Source organism: Balaenoptera ricei, chromosome 15 (genome assembly GCF_028023285.1).
Source record: "Balaenoptera ricei isolate mBalRic1 chromosome 15, mBalRic1.hap2, whole genome shotgun sequence".
Lineage (NCBI taxonomy): Eukaryota > Metazoa > Chordata > Mammalia > Artiodactyla > Balaenopteridae > Balaenoptera > Balaenoptera ricei.
This window is the reverse complement of record NC_082653.1, coordinates 81,152,349-81,169,998: the sequence shown is the minus strand read 5'-3', so window position 1 is coordinate 81,169,998 and position 17,650 is coordinate 81,152,349. Positions and strand designations below refer to the sequence as shown.

The 17,650-nt window shown below is 60.3% G+C and overlaps 1 protein-coding gene across 3 annotated transcripts in view; it reads left to right on the top strand.

Moving 5' to 3' along the window:
- The window catches only part of CUX1 (cut like homeobox 1), a 371,808-nt gene extending 356,550 nt beyond the window's left edge, over positions 1 to 15,258 (top strand). For all 3 annotated transcript variants that reach the window (XM_059898031.1, XM_059898030.1, XM_059898029.1), the window contains exons 15-23: positions 6,261 to 6,388; positions 7,131 to 7,197; positions 7,915 to 8,027; positions 10,475 to 10,591; positions 12,095 to 12,178; positions 12,779 to 12,835; positions 13,221 to 13,301; positions 14,059 to 14,123; positions 14,351 to 15,258. In XM_059898031.1, the coding sequence (XP_059754014.1) occupies positions 6,261 to 6,388; positions 7,131 to 7,197; positions 7,915 to 8,027; positions 10,475 to 10,591; positions 12,095 to 12,178; positions 12,779 to 12,835; positions 13,221 to 13,301; positions 14,059 to 14,123; positions 14,351 to 14,420 (782 nt within the window). In that variant the 3' untranslated portion in view covers positions 14,421 to 15,258. The remainder of the gene's footprint in view (positions 1 to 6,260; positions 6,389 to 7,130; positions 7,198 to 7,914; positions 8,028 to 10,474; positions 10,592 to 12,094; positions 12,179 to 12,778; positions 12,836 to 13,220; positions 13,302 to 14,058; positions 14,124 to 14,350) is intronic.
- Positions 15,259 to 17,650: the final 2,392 nt, after the last annotated feature.

Sequence of the window (17,650 nt, the reverse complement as noted above, 5' to 3'; positions counted from 1 at the left end):
TCGTCCACAGCAATCCGGTCTGCTTGTGTTTCAAAGGGCTTTCAAGTGGCTGCCTTGGGGTGCGTTGCTATCTCCTCCATAGCCCTAGATGCTGGATTTGGGGGGCATGCAATTTGCAGGCCCACGTGTGGGGAGCCAGGGTGAGAACCCAGAGGGCTGGGCAGAACTGTTGTGACGTTGGTGGGCACTTGGGAAAAGGCTAGCAGATTTCACCAGAGTGGCCTTGACGTGGGAGGTGGCATTTGTGACAGACAGGCAGGGAGGACACCCAAATCGAGGGGCAGCACGTGCACAGAAGAAGGGCGACAACCTGGCGGGTCAGTGGAGCAGGAAGCCACGGTGCTGGGGTAGGGCGTGCGAGGTGGGAGGGGGTTGACCATACTGTTCGTAAGAACAAAGCCAGGTCTGGAGGGATGCTTCACTAGGTGATGCTTGTTCTCTGATGTCAAGAAGGATTCAGGTGCAGCCGAGAGAGTCGCCAACCATACTTGGAGTGACGGGGCCCCAGCCAGGGAGGAAGTGCCCCCCTACTCCCTGTAGCTCCCCAGCAAGTATGCACTCACTGATTGGGGTGCAGGGTCGCCCTGGGGCTCTGCGCTGGCAGATCTGCAGGCCCAATGCCAGGGCACAGCCTGGAGGGATCTGGGTGAGGCCTGAGCAGCTATCAGGTGGTGGGTCCAGCAGAGGCCAGCTGGCCCTGCCAGGCTCCTGCTGCCTGTGCCCAGCCACTTCTGCCCCAACCTGGGAAACCCTGCAGCCCTGGGGATCCCTGTGCAACCTCCCACCTAGAAGAAATGGTGCTTCCCTGCTGGGCGGAATCCGCCAGCGAATCGCACACTGAGGGTTCACTGTGGACCACTGCTCTGGGCGCCGGGGTTATAGCAGGGGACAAACAAGGAGCTGACCTTCTAGTGGGGGGTGAAAGATGATAGACATAATAAATGAGTAAGTGAATCACATGGCCACTTAGGCGGTGCTAAGTGTTATGGGAGAAAAACAAGGCAAGGGGAGAGGAAGAGCAAGTGGGGGGGGTAAAGTTTTCAATAGGTTGTCAAGGTGGGCCTCACTAAGAAGGCAACATGTGGACAGAGTCTTGACAGAGGTGAGGGAATGAACCACACAGACGCCCAAGGGAAGAACATTTCAGGCAGAGGGAACAGCAAGTGCAAAGGTCCTGTGGTACAAACGTGCCTGGAAACCAGTACAGCTGGAGCACAGTGACCAAGGGGAGGGGCGGGAGGCGACGAGGTCGGAGAGGCAAGGGGGAGGCGCGGCAGGTGGGGCCTGGTAGGGCTCTGGCTGTTGTTACTCTGAGGGATGCGGGGGCCTATAGGATTTGAACAGAGGGTGGTCTGATCTTACTGTTTAAAAGGCTCTCTGGCTGTTGCTTCGTGACTAGATTGTAGGGGTGAGGGTGGAGGAAGGGAGACCAGTGCGGGGGCTGTTGCCACAATCCAGATGGGAGGTTGCGACCCGGACCGGGTGGTGGCAGTGGTGAAACTGATTGGATTCTGGATCTATCTGGAAGAGAAAGCCAAAAGCAGGACATGTGACAGATGAGATGTAAGGAGTGTTGGAGAAGGGCAAGGATGGCCCCAGGGGTTTGGTCTGAGCCACTGAAAATGGCCTTGCTTCTGCTCCTCTCAGCCCAGAGGGTGCCACCTCTTGGGGCCATGGGACCGGGGCTCCTGCTGGGCGAAGCAGACTTGGGGGATCAGGCTTCAGTTCGGACCCGTTAAGTTTGAGGTGTCACTTAGACAGCCAAGTGGAGGAGGAGCCCAGGGGAAGGAGTGGACTGGAGATGTACATGCATTGGAGAGTCATCGGCTTATAAATGGCACCCGAGGTGGCCAGAGTGAATGAGAAGAGAGAGAAAGGCGTGCAGGGGCGGCGGCCTGGGTGCAGCAGCGTTCAGAGCTTAGAGGGGAGAAGGACCAGCAAAGGAACCCGAGAAGGAGCAGCCAGCGGGGCAGGAGGCCCGGGACAGTACCCTGGAAACAGGTGCTGATGGGTCAGTAAGGTGAGGGCTGAGAAATGAGGACGGAGCGAGGTGTGAGGTCACCAGTGACCTTGGCGAGGACAGTTGGTGGCGTGGGCGTCCAAGTCTGACGGGGAGGGTTTACGGAAGTGGACACTCAGACTAGGCACCTTCTTCAGGGCGTTTTGCTGGGGGGGGCCAGTGGGGTCAAGAGAATGGGAGGGCGTGCGTTTCAGATGGGAGGATAATGTGCGTGCGCGCTTGTGGGAAGAAGCAAGGGCCGCAGGACGCTGAGGAGACTTGCTGAGGACGCACAGAGCGAGGCGCTGGCATCTGCAGGCACAGGGAGGCATCTCCGGCCACCTGTGGGGACACCCGGGCACAGGCGTGGGGAGGGGGTGGGTGTGCTGGCGGCTCACCTCCCCTCAGATCCCTCCAGGCAGAGAGACAGTGCACGTTGGGCCCCTCCAGGGCTCTCGCCTGGCTCGCAGGTGGCTGATTTAATAAAGGGGTGCCCCGCGTTCGGGAAAGCCCTGGGTGTGACACCACCCGATCGCGATTGGGATGCGTTTCCGCATTTGATGGACCTGCAGTCAGAAATCAGGCCTTGACCCGCAGTCATAGTCTTGTCTCCTTAAGTCTTGACCTTGACGTCGCTTTGCTTTCTTTCTCCCCTCTGTGAAATTGAAATGCACCCCCTAGAAAGCCCTTCCCGGCTTCTCCCAGAAGGACGAGGTCCCATAAACCTTCATAAGGGGAGGGGGGCTGTCTCGGACCCACCTGACATGGGCCACCTTTCAGAGGCGAGGGGTCTCTCTCCACCACCCCACCCCAGCCCCAAGCCCCACGCTCATCCCTCTGTCGCCCCTCCCCCTCCAAGACGCAGCCTCTCCCTCTGCACAGGCTTTGCCCCGGGTTGCAGATACTCCCTCCTGCAGCATCCTCCTGAAAAACCCCTCTCTTGAGCATGCCGCCCCCATCTGGCGTCCGTCCAGAGCGGGCTTGTCCCCACCTCTGCACCCCTGCTGCCCCCCCCTCCGCCACTACCTTGCCCGAACGCTCCAGCCTTTCTTGAGACCCCGGTGACCCCTCCTTACTCACTGACGGTCCCTATTCAACTTGGTGTCTTAACACGCTTCCTCCTGATCTCCCCCCTGCTTCCTGCTACCTCTTCTCCGGGTGTCTTCCGGGACACGCCTGAAAAGGTCAGCTTCCCCAGAAGTTCTGGCCATTCTCACCCAGCACGCTCTGGGTATCCATGTCCGCTGCTGGGCGCTCAGTCACCCCAGGACCCGGAGGTCTCCGCAGCCTGCATCTGCAGCCTGTGGGTCCCGCTCTCCACCATACACGTCCCCTTAGCCGTTCCACTAGCGCTTCAGACTTGCCATAGCCCAACCACCCAGCGGCTCGCCCCTTCCCCATCTGGGCGGCCACTTCCAAGCACGGGCCTACCCTCCTGGGTTCTCCGCAACAATGGGGGTCACGACTCTTTCCAGGGCCTTCTACTGCCTTGCCCCAGGGCCAGAATTCAAGCCCAGGTCGGCCAGACTCCAGCTCAGGACCTTCCCCTGACACCAAGTGGCCACCCAGAGATGTGATCCCAAATCTCGGTCTGCGTGTTCCCGCCCCCAGCAGAGGAGACGGAAGGAAGTGAGGGGTGGCGGGTCCCACCCAGGGCCTTCCCGCAGCCTTGCCCCATCACCTCCGCTGCCCCGCCTTTGCCCGGCTTCTTCCCAGTGCCCCACGGGCAGCTACCTCCACGCCCGCCGCGAGGGCACGCCAGCCAGCCCTCAGCTTCACCCAGAGCCACCTCTTGGGGAGCAGCCAGCACTCAGCCGTGCACCCCCGGAGGTCCCCTCAGCGGCTCACCCGGTGCCTGGGAGCATCTACAGCAGCGGCTGAGGCAGGCCCTCCAGAGCAGCTTAACCGAGTGGGCTGGCACCCACTGGCTGGGGCAACCTAGCGCAGAGGGCTTGCTGGCAGGGCCCTCACACGCGCACCGAGTGTCACGTGTGCACGGGCAGGGACCTGGGTACCCACCCCCCCAGCACCAGACACAGGCACAGACGCGCAGGGAACCGGGCCTGGATGTCCCCTCGTCCCGTCCCCCCCCCCCCGCCCATGGATGGCTCCTGGGGCTGAAGGCCGCTCCTTACGCAGGGGCCTGCCGAGGAATCATCTCACTGACATTTTGTCTAACTCTTGTGCCGTGCTTGGGCCCCCTCGGAACCACGCTGCGTACACAGCTCCCGGGACTGAGCAGCAGGCCCCCTCTCCACGGGCTCCCCGACCTGCACCCTGTGTCTTCTGTCCCCGGGGCCCTCACCCCTCAAGGTGGGAGGCTGCCCACCTGAGCCCTCTCTGGGCTCCACACCCTCCGCTCATCCCCGGGGGGTCTGTCCACCCAGAGCCATTTTTGGACGCGCTCCTGTGTGTGGCTGTCCCTATGGACGCCCAGCGCCCAGAACTGAACCTGTCGCCTCCCACAGTCCAGGCCCTTCACCTCTAACAGTGATGCCCTCAGGACTTCCCCGGCGGTCCAGTGGTTAGGACTCCATGCTTCCACTGCAGGGGGCGTGGGTTCGATCCCTGGTCAGGGAACTAAGATCCCACATGCTGCGTGGCATGGTGGAAAAAAAAAAAAATTTTTTTTTAATTTTTTAAAATTAATAATGATGCCCTCTCCCTACATACACCTCACCATGACTCCCGTCCACCTTCCTCCTATGCGTGTGTGATGCTCACCAAGGCCCCGTCGCCCAGGCCGGCGGGTGATGACACTTGGGGGGCCTCTCTGGGCCTCTCTCCTCTGGGGTCTGCTTAGAGCTCCTGTAGGCCACCCAGGGCCTGCAGGCTGAAGGCCAGACCCCAACCCTGCCACCCACGTCCTCCCTCCATACCCCAGCCCTGCCCTCCGGTCCAGCCTCTTTCCCCAGCCCCACCGTGGACCCCTCACTTTGGCCAACACCACCTACCCGCCAGGTACAGAAGGAGCCGGAGGAAATCCACTCAGAGCCTGAAGCAGTGGAGACCCAGATGTGGGGAGGGCTTAGACATAGTCGGCGGTGCCCACCCTGGGGTCTGGATGGTCCCAGGCCGGGAGGCCTCGGTTCCTCCATCTGTAAAATGGAAATCACCTTAGCTGACTGATGGGACTATCGTGAGGTGTGTAAAGAGCTGGGTGTGCGGCAGGCACCCAGGAGATGGAGCAGGTGGGGGTGAGGCTGGCTGGTGAGCAGGCCGCGCGGTGAGGGGTGAGTCTGCCCAGGAGGGCCGGGGGCCATTCTCCTGGCACTGCCCACAGCCTGAGGCCTTGGGGCATTTCTGAGGCAACAGTGCCCCCTGGTGGCCACACAGTCTACCCGAAAGCACAGCACTCCAGGCCTCAGGCCTCAGGCCTCAGGCCTCGGCTACCCTGTCTGCGGCTCTGAGCAGGGTTTACTGTCGCCATTTTATAAATGAGGCCCAGACAGGGCAAATCGCTGCCCAGAGTCACACAGCCAACCAGAAGTAGGGCCAGACCTCAAACTCGGGTCTGCCCAGCTGCCAGGCCACTGCTGTCCTCCCTGCCGACGGCAGCTGAAGGCACCCACGGGGACTGTGCTGGGAGACTCAGCAACCTCTCCCCCCTCCACAAAGGCAGGAAAGTCCCCACACAGAATTACTTTGGATTTGCTTTGTTGTAAAGACAACACCTGGCACCGGGCTGGGAGAGAGGGACGGGGCTCTGGGCCAGGGGAGTCCTGGGGGAGCTCCCTCATCCCTAACGCTGCGCTGAAGCCTGTCGGCGGAGGGGCCGAGCAAGTCTGGTGTCAGTGGGACCCCTCACTCCCCCAGCCCCTGCTCGGTCTGAGGGAGGCCGGCCTGCCCCCCTCTGCACCTCGCACTGCGCCTCCCTTACCTTTCTCCCCACTCCTACCCCCCGCGGCCCTCTCTGGTCATTATCCCAGGGCATCAGCCCTGGAAGAAACTTGGGGCTCATTGGGTTCAGCTTCCTTGCCCTGCTTGACGGAAGCAGTGAGGCCTGGGGAGGGAGAGGGGCTGGTCACAGCGGAGCCGCGGAGGGGGCTGCCCATTGCTCCTAAATCTTTGACATGGGCCCCTTCCCCTACTCAGCGAATTCCATGAGCAGCTCATGCCAGGAGTACCCCACCCCTGCCGGCTGGGCTAATGCTGGTCCCTCGGGCAGGGGCACAGGCCGTGGGTTGGGAGGCACAGAGCGGGGAGAGCACCGCGGGTCCCACCAGGCTGCCTCTGACGGCCATGTCTTCCTTTGGCACAGGGCGCTGTGCAGAGCTGCAGGTCCACATCACTGAGGTCACGGCCACAGCAGCCGAGCAGAGGGACCTGATCGCCCGCTTGGAGCAGGACCTCAGCACCATCCAGCCCATCCAGCGGCCGGACGCCGAGGTGAGCCCCCCCCACCCCGACCCTGCCCCCGCACCACCTGCCCAGGGCTCTCTCAGCCTCACTAAATACTGGCTTTCCAAGTAAGCCAGCCCGTTCCTCAGGCAGCTGGTGTCCACCTGCCCCGCCCCAAGCCCCACAGGGGCTGTCACCTACAGCCTCTGGGTTTTGTCTGCTCACTTCACCACAAAGGCCCCATTCGGGATGCCCAGCCACAGGGCAAAGGGCACAAAGCCCCCTGCGTCCGGGCACTGGCTTGGACCTCTGCCCTGGGAGCTCTGGGCAGAAGCAAGGTCGGGATTATCCACCCATCTCACAGCTAGAGGACCTGAGGCCCCGAGATCAGGGAAGGCTGGAGCCCTAAGGACCCTTAGAGGTCATCACATCACTCACCTCATTTTACAGATGAAGAAACGGGGCTCAGGGAGAGAAGCTGGGCTGGCCCAGGACCACACAGCAGGCTGGCTGGCAGGGCCCGGTTCGCCCGGCCTCTGATGCCCGTCAGGGCCAAAAGGCCCGGTGTGAACCCCACCGCTGAGCTCTGGCCTTGGGGTGAAACTGGGGCCCAGCTTTATCTTCGGTGACCCACACGAGGCATCCTCTTAGGTCCTGCAACCGCTGTGCCCAACCCCTGCCGCCAGACCGCCCCACCTGCTCCTTGCCCCCTATTTGCTTGGCCCCCTGGAAGGCTGTGCTCGATGCCCAGTGTGGAGGCGCCTCCCTGACCTCTTCTTCTCACCTGCAGGGCGCAGCCGAGCTCGGCCTGGAGAAGATCCCCGAGCCCATCAAGGAGGCCACCGCCCTGTTCTATGGTGAGGAGGGGCCTAGGCAGTGATGGGCAGGGCGGGAAGGGAAAAGAGGTGGTACGGCCTGGGCCCTGGGCCCTAAAGAGCGCTCTCCGCCCTCAAAGAAGGTCAGGCCTCGACTCCAGCAATGCAGCAGAAACCCAAAAGAGGGGGTGAGCCCCCCACTTGCCCTTCTAGGCCTCACCCCCCCACCATGGGACCCTGACCCCCTCGGCCCCACCAGAGGCCGTCGAAGGCTGGTGGGCGTTGGCTCCCTGTGGAGGCCTCAGCCCTGAGATGCAGCCAGAGGGCTGGAGGGGAGGTGCCTCCTTGGGTGTCGAGGCCAGAACCCGGGGCTGCTGGGCCAGGACACGGTGGCGGTGGTAGGGGATACCCAGTCCCCTCAGTGTCCCTTTGCTTTCCCCAGGAAGTGGGGGCCCAGTCTGACAGATGTAAGGGTCTCAGATCCAAGTATAGAACAAGGGGAGGGTCTCTGGGGCCTGGCCCTCGGACAGTGCAGTCAGGAGGGGCCCACCTCAGGGACCCTCCCCTCCCGAGGCCCCCTATTCTCATGCCCCACCCCTTGCTGCTCCCCTGGCCCCTCTCCCCCTTCCCCAACCTCTCAGCACCTTGTGGCTTCCACCCCATGGCACTTGGCCAGAGCTCCCTCGGGGCTGGTGACCTGAGGGCCCACTGCTGGGCTGTGCCTCCCGCTACTCCAAGCCACTGTCCCCTCCCTCCTAGGACCCTCAGCACCAGCCAGCAGCACCCTCCCTGAGGGCCAGGTGGACTCGCTGCTCTCCATCATCTCCAGCCAGAGGGAGCGCTTCCGGGCCCGGAACCAGGAGCTGGAGGCTGTGAGTCACATCCTTCTCTCCCCTACACTCCTTGGACCTGAGGACACCGTAGAGGACACACAGGCTTGGAGGAGAAAGATGTGTCACAGACCATAAACCTCAGTGGGATTAGATTTGTTCTGTGCAATCAGGGAGGGCTTCCTAGAGGAGGTGATGCCACACTGGGCTTTGAAAGAAGATTCAGACACTCAAGGTAAAGGAGTGAGTGGAAACATGGGGCCAAGGAGCCGGAAGGGAGTGCAGGGACAAAACAGAGAGTCGCCAGGCAAGGTCCCTAGTGCCAGGCTGGGGCGCCACCGAAGGGTTTAAGCAGGGGACCAACACTGCCAGGATGGATGGTAAGAAGGTCACTCAGGCAGCCAGTTCAGGACAGAAGCCTGGCCCGGGAAGACGATTTGGGGGTGGTCACCATCGTCCAGGAAGAAACATCTCAATCAGGTGGGAGTTAGCAGGGGCAGGTCCCAGGGAAGAGAGTCTTTTAACCCTATGAAGAGGAACAGCGTACAGATGGCCAGGAGCTCTGTGGGGTCTGAGAGAGCTTGCTGGCTGCTAAGCACCCAGCTGGTGGCCCTCCTGGAGGAGCCCCATAGGGAAAGGGGCAGTCTAGTCTGCAAAGGTGACCGTCTGACTGCACGTGGGTCTTTCACACGCAGTGCCTCCTTAGGGACTCTGCAGACCACCACCGCCACCACCACCCCCAGCCCCTGCATCCCACAGAGCCAGCCCAGGTCCCCCGATCACTCTCCCAGTAGAAAGAGGAGCCAAGAAGATTTCCGTCTTCTCAAAGAGTCACGGCTTGAGTGGATGGTGGAATGTCTAGACCGTTGCTCTCCACACCCACAGCTTCCCCCATGGGGTTTCCAGGCTGAGATCCTGGGGAGGGAGACATTCGCTGAACGCCCACTGCGGGCCAGGCCCAGTGCTGGTCCAGTGACAAGGGTGGACCAGATCCAGTGGGACCCTCTGTGATGTGGGCTCTGGAGCAAGAGGCTTCAAATGAAGGACCGTCAGGACTGCTCCCCTCACAGCTGCCTGCACGGACAGTGGACAGGGAATACCCACACGCCCCTGGGGGACAGGGGACGGTCACTGTGGAAGGCTAGACAGCCCTTAAAAGAAGGTCTTCAAATTAGATCAAATAGGGAGGAAAGAGTATTTATAATAGTCTACCTTTTGCTTTAAAAATCTAGACTTTTTACCATGTACTTGTATTAAGTCATGGTAAAGGACACATGACTTAAAATTTACCATCTTAACCATTTCTAAGTGTACAGCTCAGTGGCATTAAGTACATTCACATTGTTAGGCAACCACCACCACCATCCATTCCCAGAACTTCTTCATCATCCGAAACTGAAACTCTGTACCCATTAAACACTCACTCCCCATTTCCATCCCCCTGTCCTCCTGTAACCACCATTCTACCCTGACTCTATGAATTTGACTATTCTAGGCATCTCCTTTAGGTGGAATCATAGAACATTTGTCTTTTTGTGACTGGCTTATTTCACTCAGCATAGTGTCCTCCAGGGTCATCCATGTCATAGCAAGTGTCAGAACTTCCTTCCTCTTTCAGGCTGAATAATATTCCATTGTATTGATGGACCACATTTTGTTTATCCTTTCATCTTTCCATGGACACTTGGATTGCTCCCACCTTTTTAGCTATTGTGAATAATGCTGCTATGAACATGGGCAGGCAAATTATCTAAAAGTCCCTGCTTTCAGTTCTTTGGGGTGTATGCCCAGAGTGGAATTGCTGGATCATATGGTAATTTTATTTTTGATTTTTTGAGGAACTGCCACACTACCATGGGCTTTTCTTGTCCTTTTGAATTTTTCGCAGTGTGAAGAAAACACCTATTTAAGCATTTTAATAAGTTGGAAAATGAGTTCACATTTCACTTTGCCCCTAGATTGGCAAACATTAAAATCACGTATTGTATGGTTCCGTTTACACAAAATGTCCAGAATAGGCAAATCCATAGGGACAGGAAGTAGATTAGTGGTTGCCGGGGGATGGGGAGTGATTGATGACAGGTGTGGGGTTTCTTATTGGGGTGATAGAGATATTCTGTAATTAAATAGTGGGGATGGTTACATAACACTGTGAATATACCAAAAAAAAAAAAAACTGAATTGTACACATTAAAATGGTGATGTTTATGTTATATGAATTATACCTCGATAATAATTTTTAAGCTGATAATACCATAAACAAACAACATGAAGAAAGTGATCCAAGAGCTGTGACTTCTGCCTGGTGCGGGGTCTTCCCAGAGCAGGCAGCTTTGAGCAGAGGCTGGCAGGTCAAGGACACGGCCCCAGGCCAAGCAGGGGCTCCAGGTAGACAGAGCAGGACCTGTGCCAGCACAGAGGCCTCTCGCCACACGCCTTCCACTGCTGGCCCTGCCCACCTGCCCACCCTCCCACCTACCTGCCCCCAGGAGAACCGCCTGGCGCAGCACACCATCCAAGCCCTGCAGAGCGAGTTGGACAGCCTGCGCGCGGACAACATCAAGCTCTTCGAGAAGATCAAGTTCCTGCAGAGCTACCCTGGCCGGGTAAGTGCCCTCCACAAGTTCAGCCCCAGGTGTACCAGGCAAGGGAGAGAGGTGGTCCGGGCATATCCGGGCGGGAGGTTTGGGGGCAGTGACCTGCTAGGCAGCACTGGGCCTGGGGGCCCTCAGAGGGCATCCGACCCCCCCACCCCCTGTGCCTGCCAGCTGTCCTCCCTAGGCTGGGGAGAGCCTCCCGCAGTGGAGCCCTTATGGACGTTCGTTCATCAGAACCAGCCAGGAGGTGGTGAGGTCCAGCAAGAGGCAGGGGTCCACAGGACTCAGGCCCACAGGGGTCCACAGGACTCAGGCCCACAGGAGTCACAGTGACTCCTCTGTGAAATGGGGGTGACCCACTGGTTGACCCCAGGATGTGGGAATTTAACCCCAGGGATGTTGAACATACAGGACAGGCCTGGGGAATTTTTTTTTTTTAATAAATTTATTTATTTATTTTTGGCTGCATTGGGTCTTCGTTGCTGCTCACGGGCTTTCTCTAGTTGTGGCGAGCGGGGGCTACTCTTCGTTGCGGTGGCTTCTCTTGTTGCAGAGCATGGGCTGTAGGTGTGCGGGCTTCAGTAGTTGTGGCTCACGGGCTCTAGAGCTCAGGCTCAGTAGTTGTGGCGCATGGGCTTTGTTGCTTCGCGGCATGTGGGATCTTCCCGGACCAGGGCTCGAACCCGTGTCCCCTGCATTGGCAGGCAGGTTCTTAACCACTGCGCCACCAGGGAAGTCCCTGGGCCGGGGGAATTCTTATGTTTTAAACTTATATTAAAAAACAAAAAAAACAAAAAAACAGAATTTGGTCCAACATTCCAAAAACCTATCAAGAGAATGCAACAGAAAGCTACCCACTCTGTTCTGAGCCGGGAGGGCCCTCCCTGGCTTCTCTCAGCCCTCGGGCCTCACAGGGGACCACCTTGTGCAAGAAAACCTTTCTGAGACTGTGGGGAGACAGAATGGGCTGTAGAAGGATGGGGAGCGGTGACACGCTGGTTGGGGGCCTCCCTGGGACAAGACTCTCAGCCACCGGCCCCCAAACCACCGGTTGGAGCTGTTCTCAGGCCACCAGAGGGCGCCCAGACTCCGTGCAAACTACACCGTGGGTGGCCCGCTGTGGGGCTGGGGGTCCCTCGTCTCCCAGGTGCTGGCCTGTGCTCCACAGCCACCCTGCACACTCCCAGCGAAGCCCCTCCAAACCCACCTCCCTGCACGGCGCCCTGCCCTGTCCATCTTATACATTCCAGCCCCCCTCTGGGCCTTAATTCCCCTACCTGCCCTGAGGCACCATGGCCCTGACCCCAGGCGGAGACCTCTGACCCCGGGGCAGTGCCCCTGGACACGTGGCACCATGCATGTCACACTGTCACCCGAGGCCTTCTCCCCGCCTCCACCGTGCTAAGGAGGAAACTGGGGTTCCCTATGATGCTGTCGGTCTGCAGTCCTCGGCCCTGGCCTTCCTGTTGGGTCCCTTGACTGTGACAGGGGTCTCTCCTCCTTTGTTCACAGGGAGGCGGCAGCGACGACACAGAGCTGCGGTACTCGACCCAGTACGAGGAGCGCCTGGACCCCTTCTCCTCCTTCAGCAAGCGGGTGCGTGGACACGGCCATCACCAGCTCACCTGGCCTCACCCTCCCTCCAGACCCACCCCCCCCCCGCCAGCCCTGGTCTCACCCTGCAGCCCCCCACACTGCACCCTGACACACCAGACCATCAGGGCAGCCCCCAGGCTCGCTAGGGTACCGTGAAGGCCCGGGGTCCACCCAGCGTGGGCCCAGAGTGCCAGGAACACCTGCTGATGCGGAGGGCTATGGGAGGGTGTGTGACAGCGACCGGCTTAGGCCTGGGTGCACACTCTGGGGTGCAGGCAGACAAGCAAAGAGCTCCCAGTGTCAGGTGACTTAACAGTGGGGGGGCGGGGAGCTTGTAACTCCCCCTCCCCCTGCCCTGAAGACCTTCCTGCTGTAGGCAGAATCGGCCACCGCAGAGGGGGCAGCAGCTCCCATCACTGGCCCTGCTCACACAGAGGTTGGGGGAGCCTAGGATGTCACCCTGAGTGGGGCTGGGCGCCAGGGAGCCCCTGGCACGCCCCCGGGATTCTGCGGGGACAGCAGGGCAGGGTCCCTCTCTGCAGTGAGCTGGAGCACTGGGGACCCTTTGGGGTCCTCTCCTCATCCCTCCTCCTCCTTCAGGAGCGGCAGCGGAAATACCTGAGCCTAAGCCCCTGGGACAAGGCCACGCTCAGCATGGTGAGTACGCCCCGCCTCCCCCCGTGCCCCCGCCGTGTCAGGCCTGGGCCTCTGGCTCTGGGCACCTTGTCACCTGCCCTCCAGCCCAGTCTGGAAAGCCCCAGGGACCCCGCTGCCCCTCACAGGCTCCATCAAGAGTAGCCATGCGACCCGAAACAGGGTCCCTCCCACTCCGGGGCAGCAGCATAATTCATGGTAGGTTCTGGAACTGTGCCGCAGAGGGCGCCATTCCCTAGAATTCCTGTGGCCCAAGTTCCCAGCCTAAACATTGGCGTGAAAGGCCAGCTGCCTGCCCTTCCCTCCCCTTGCTGGCCTGGGATGGGTGAGCCCTGCAGGGGTGGGTGAGGCCTGCCCCGTCCCTACTCACGCCTCGCTTGTTCCCCAGGGGCGGCTGGTTCTCTCCAACAAGATGGCCCGCACCATCGGCTTCTTCTACACACTATTCCTGCACTGCTTGGTCTTCCTGGTGAGTGTCCAGGCGCGGCCAGGGATGCGTTCACCACGCTCCCCCCGTCTACCCCCAGGCACAGCGTCTGCTCTTGGCTACTTCTCTCCCCATCAGGGGCCTCATCCCACCCTGGGGACCACAAGCCCACCCATCAGGCTGTTTGGCTGGGGCGGCAGCCCGGCTGACTCCACCCAGGGCCCAGTCCCGGAGGGGCTTGGTAGAGGGAAGGGCCGCTGTGGGAGGCTGACAGGTGGGAAAACAGGTCTAATTGACTCTACTGAGGGACAGCCAGGTGGGCTGCACAGAGAAGGGACATCTTGAGCTGAATCTCCTCGGGCACAGAGGGGCATTCCAGTTAGTGAACACAGCACATGCAGGGGCCTAGTGATGCCTGCGTGTCCACCACGTGTGGGGAGAGGTGGGGGTAGGGCGTGCCTATGGAAGGCTCCAGCCTCAGGGATCCCCACCCCCAGCGAGGGCAGTCAAGATGGCCCCTACATGGCTAGCCTGGGCTTCAACTCTGACCCCAGGGCCCAGGAGGTCCGGGCCCTGCCAGTGGTACACCCAGCAACGTTAGGGATGGCAGCTGCATCCCCAGGCCTGTCTGACCATCTGTGAAACCGGCGGGCCCGAGAGCATCTCTAAGGCCCACCCATCCTGGAGCCTGGGCCACGAGAAACTTCACGTGTCAGGAAGCCAAGCCCAGGGGCTGTAGGTGGACTGCAGGAGCGGCCGTGAGCAGCCCAGGCAGCTCACCGTGTCTCTCCCTGGGCAGGTGCTCTACAAGCTGGCATGGAGCGAGAGCGTGGAGCGGGACTGTGCCACCTTCTGTGCCAAGAAGTGAGGACCCACCCTCGGCCCCCAGCACCACCGCGTTCTTACGTTCCCTGCCTTCCCCCATCACTGCCCCCATCTGGTCCACCCCACGGCCCCTGCCAAGCCCACTGTCCCCGGCCCCCACGCCAGCACAAGGTGCACGCCCCTCGGAGATCTCCATGGCCCCAGCCACCCCCTACATTTCTCTCTTTTTCACACTCGGCCTCAGCAAAGGTTTCTGTGACCCACAGGTTCGCCGATCACCTGCACAAGTTCCACGAGAATGACAACGGGGCGGCAGCCGGTGACCTGTGGCAGTGATGTCCCGGGGCTTCCCCGACACGACAGTGATGGCTGCACTCCCCACCCCTGCTTGTTCAGCTGCTTCTAATGACTTAGGCTTCCCTGGAGAATCCCCAACGTAGACTGCCCTTGCCCTCCAGCCAACAGTGCCAGAGGCCCCCAGGTCTCCTTGGACTCCCTTAAAAGATGGTCTCAGCCACATCCGGCTCCCTAAATCCAGAAAGCTCCCAAGGCCAAGCCAGACTGAGCCAAAGGGACCCCTTCAGGCCCATCTCAGGCTGGTGACCCAGCCTGGGTCTCACCCGCAGCCTGACCACCAGCCCTGGTGGCAGAGACCTCCCAGCCACGATACTGCGTTCCCACTGATTCTGGCTGTGGTTAATCCAGTTGGGATCCCCCGGGCCTCTCTGTGCCAGGCCCTGGGATCCCCTTGGGCTCCCCTACGATCCATCACCATCCCACCAAGGCATGGAAGCCCTTCCTTGCAGGCCAGGAGGCTTTGAGTCCAGCCCCGCCACCTTCCTTTACCATGGCCCCACCCCACCCCAAGAAGAGAGGGAGCCCCTGAGGGCAGGATAGTTTCTCTTACCCCCTCCCAGCCCCTTAGACCCACTATGATTTTTGCTTTCTTCTTTAGCAAGATATTCTGGCTTTTAGGTGAGGAAGAGCACCCACGCCCCAGGCTCTTCAGACCCAAGGACTGGGCTGAGGGGCCCAAGTGCTTCTTGGCCAAGGAGAACTGGCTGTGGGCCATCCTAGCATGGCCACCCTGGGGCCACTGGCAGATCTTCCTAACTTAGATTTGCACTTGCATGTTCAGCTTTGCACATTTTGAATAAACACATTGTTGCAGCCACACCGGTGTCCTGCCCTCTGTGACTCTGAGGGTACAGGAGGCTGGTGGGCGGGTTCCCGCAGCGACACCCCCGGGAGCTATGGCTAGACCTCACAGCTGCTCTGCTGGCATGGGGCACGGTCCCCCACACGTGGGAGGCCTCTCTCCCTTTTCTCATCCCCAAGAATTCCCTGAGTCCAGAGCTTTGCGGAAACCCAAACCCACAGTGTCTGAGTTCTCTTTTTTTTTCTTTTGGCCACACTGCGCGGCATGTGGGATCTTAGTTCCCCAACCAGGGATCAAACCCGTGCCCCCTGCAGTGGAAGCGCGGAGCTGCAACCACTGGACCGCCAGGGAATTCCTTGTCTGAGTTCTCTTGAGCAGACAACCCAATCAAAAAGAGAAATCCATTCCTTTTTTAAGAACTGCCCATCAGGGTGTGGTTGGATGTGTGACATCAACTCCTGGGGAACACGTGCTTCCCTTTCTGTGTACCCTGGAGCTGTGTACTCTGTCCCTTTCCCTTGGGCCCTGCCTGCCACGCACTGCAGAGCCCATGCCCACCAAGCCCCCTGTGCCAGGCTTGCATGGGGACACCCCTGAGTCACAGGTTCTAGGCCACCTGGCCTCCAGCCCAGCCCCACTGGTGTGGGTCCCCTCCCACCCAGACAGAGGGCTTCCTCTTGGTCTGTGGTGTTTGGCGTTATCCCACTGGCCAGGTGGCCCATGAGACTGGCTCCACACCCAGCTCCCTCCGTGCAGTCCACCAGGCCAGAGTCCCCCATGCTATCCCTGTCTGAGTTTTAGCCCTGAATGCTCTAGAGTTTGTGCCTCCAGGGGCCCCCTTTGGGGTCCCACCCCAGCATCCCTCGTCATCTGTCCCATCAGAACGTCCTCTAAGGCCACAGAGCCTCCTGCCCTCGGGGACCCCAGAAAGACCTCTCCTCCCTGACCCTCACTCCTGTCCCCATGACAGAGCTACTCTTGGCTAATCACTTCCCCCCCCCTTTCCCCACCGCAGCCACTTCCACTTCTCCCACCAGTTCCTCCTTGTAGGTCAGAGTCCCCCTCACTTCCTCCTCCCTGGCGATCAGCGCTCTTGTCCTGCCCAGGGCTCCACATCCCACGACCCTCCCTGGCCAATGACAGCCCACCACTGGAGCTCAGCCCACTACTCGGAACCAGGTTAGTCCACCGGGGGGGCCAGGCTCTCCCATCTCCCATGAGGGTGGGGTCCACAGCCAGGCCGTGCAGCGTGGAGCCTCCCTCCCTCTCTCCCACCCTGCAGGCGGTCACGCACCCACCCCTACACTCCCACACGCCTCCCAGCCCCCTTCATAGGTCAGGTTCCCAGCCAGATGTCCAGGCCTCTGTGCAGCTCCAAACGGTGTTTGGTCCGCGCCTAAGCTTTCATTAAGGGTTTGCTGGCCAGGTCCTGGCGAGAGAGCAGCCGGTCTGTGTGTGGAAGGGTAGGGGCCGGGTACCGGGGCCTCAGACCAGGCCTGCCTTGCTTTAGAGGCCCCATGGAGGGCAGCCCAGGGCTGGCGGGCAGGAGGTGAGGACTCCGGGGCAGACTCCACCTTCACCAACCCACCGCTCCTCTCTAGGCCCCACCCTTTCCATCCACAAGACTGGGAAAAAAACCTTCTTTGCCTGTCCTGCTTCCTGGGAAATCAGAGATGCGACATGGCTTTGGGAAAGGTTAAAGAGCTCTCTACAAAGGTCAGAGGTCACAAAGGTCAGGGGTCATTATGGGTGGAGGAGGGCAACATATGGAGGCACTCCCAGCTAGCAGGGAGACCATGGTAGATCACAGAACAGCCAGAGGTGGGGTTGCAGAGAGCTTAGCAAAGGCAGGGAGACGCAGATCCAACTGCCTGTGGGAGCTGAGGGCCTGGGGCAGGGGCAAGAATGGAGAGGAGGGGAGGAGCCCGGCACCCCCCAAGAAGCGAGCAATAGGTCTCATCTCTGAGCAGCCCTTCCACACTTCTGCTCACACTGATGCCCTTCTGCTCCTCTTGGGCGCCTTCCAGGCCTGCTGGAGCCCCTCCATCTCTTCTGGGAAGCCTCCCGGAGGCCCCCAGCTCCCCAGGGGTTAGTCCACAAGCTTTCGCAAAGGCCAGCAGCAGTCTTTGTTCTTTCAGCCAGACTGGGATCTGCCCTAACCTATGCCCCGGGTTTTGGGGCTGCAGAACCAAGCAGGGGTGAGGAAGACAGGGCTGTGTTCCCCTCCCCCACATCAGCCCTGTGTGACTTCTGAAGACCTCCCCGGGTGGCGTCAGTGTCCCCATCACTGTGAAGGTGGGGAGGTGGGACCCGTTCTCGGGTCTTCCCTGCCCTGTAGCCCCGGGGCTATTTCCTGCACCGGAGCGCTGGGGGGAGGGGGCGTGGCGCTCGCCCTTGGGATTTATGG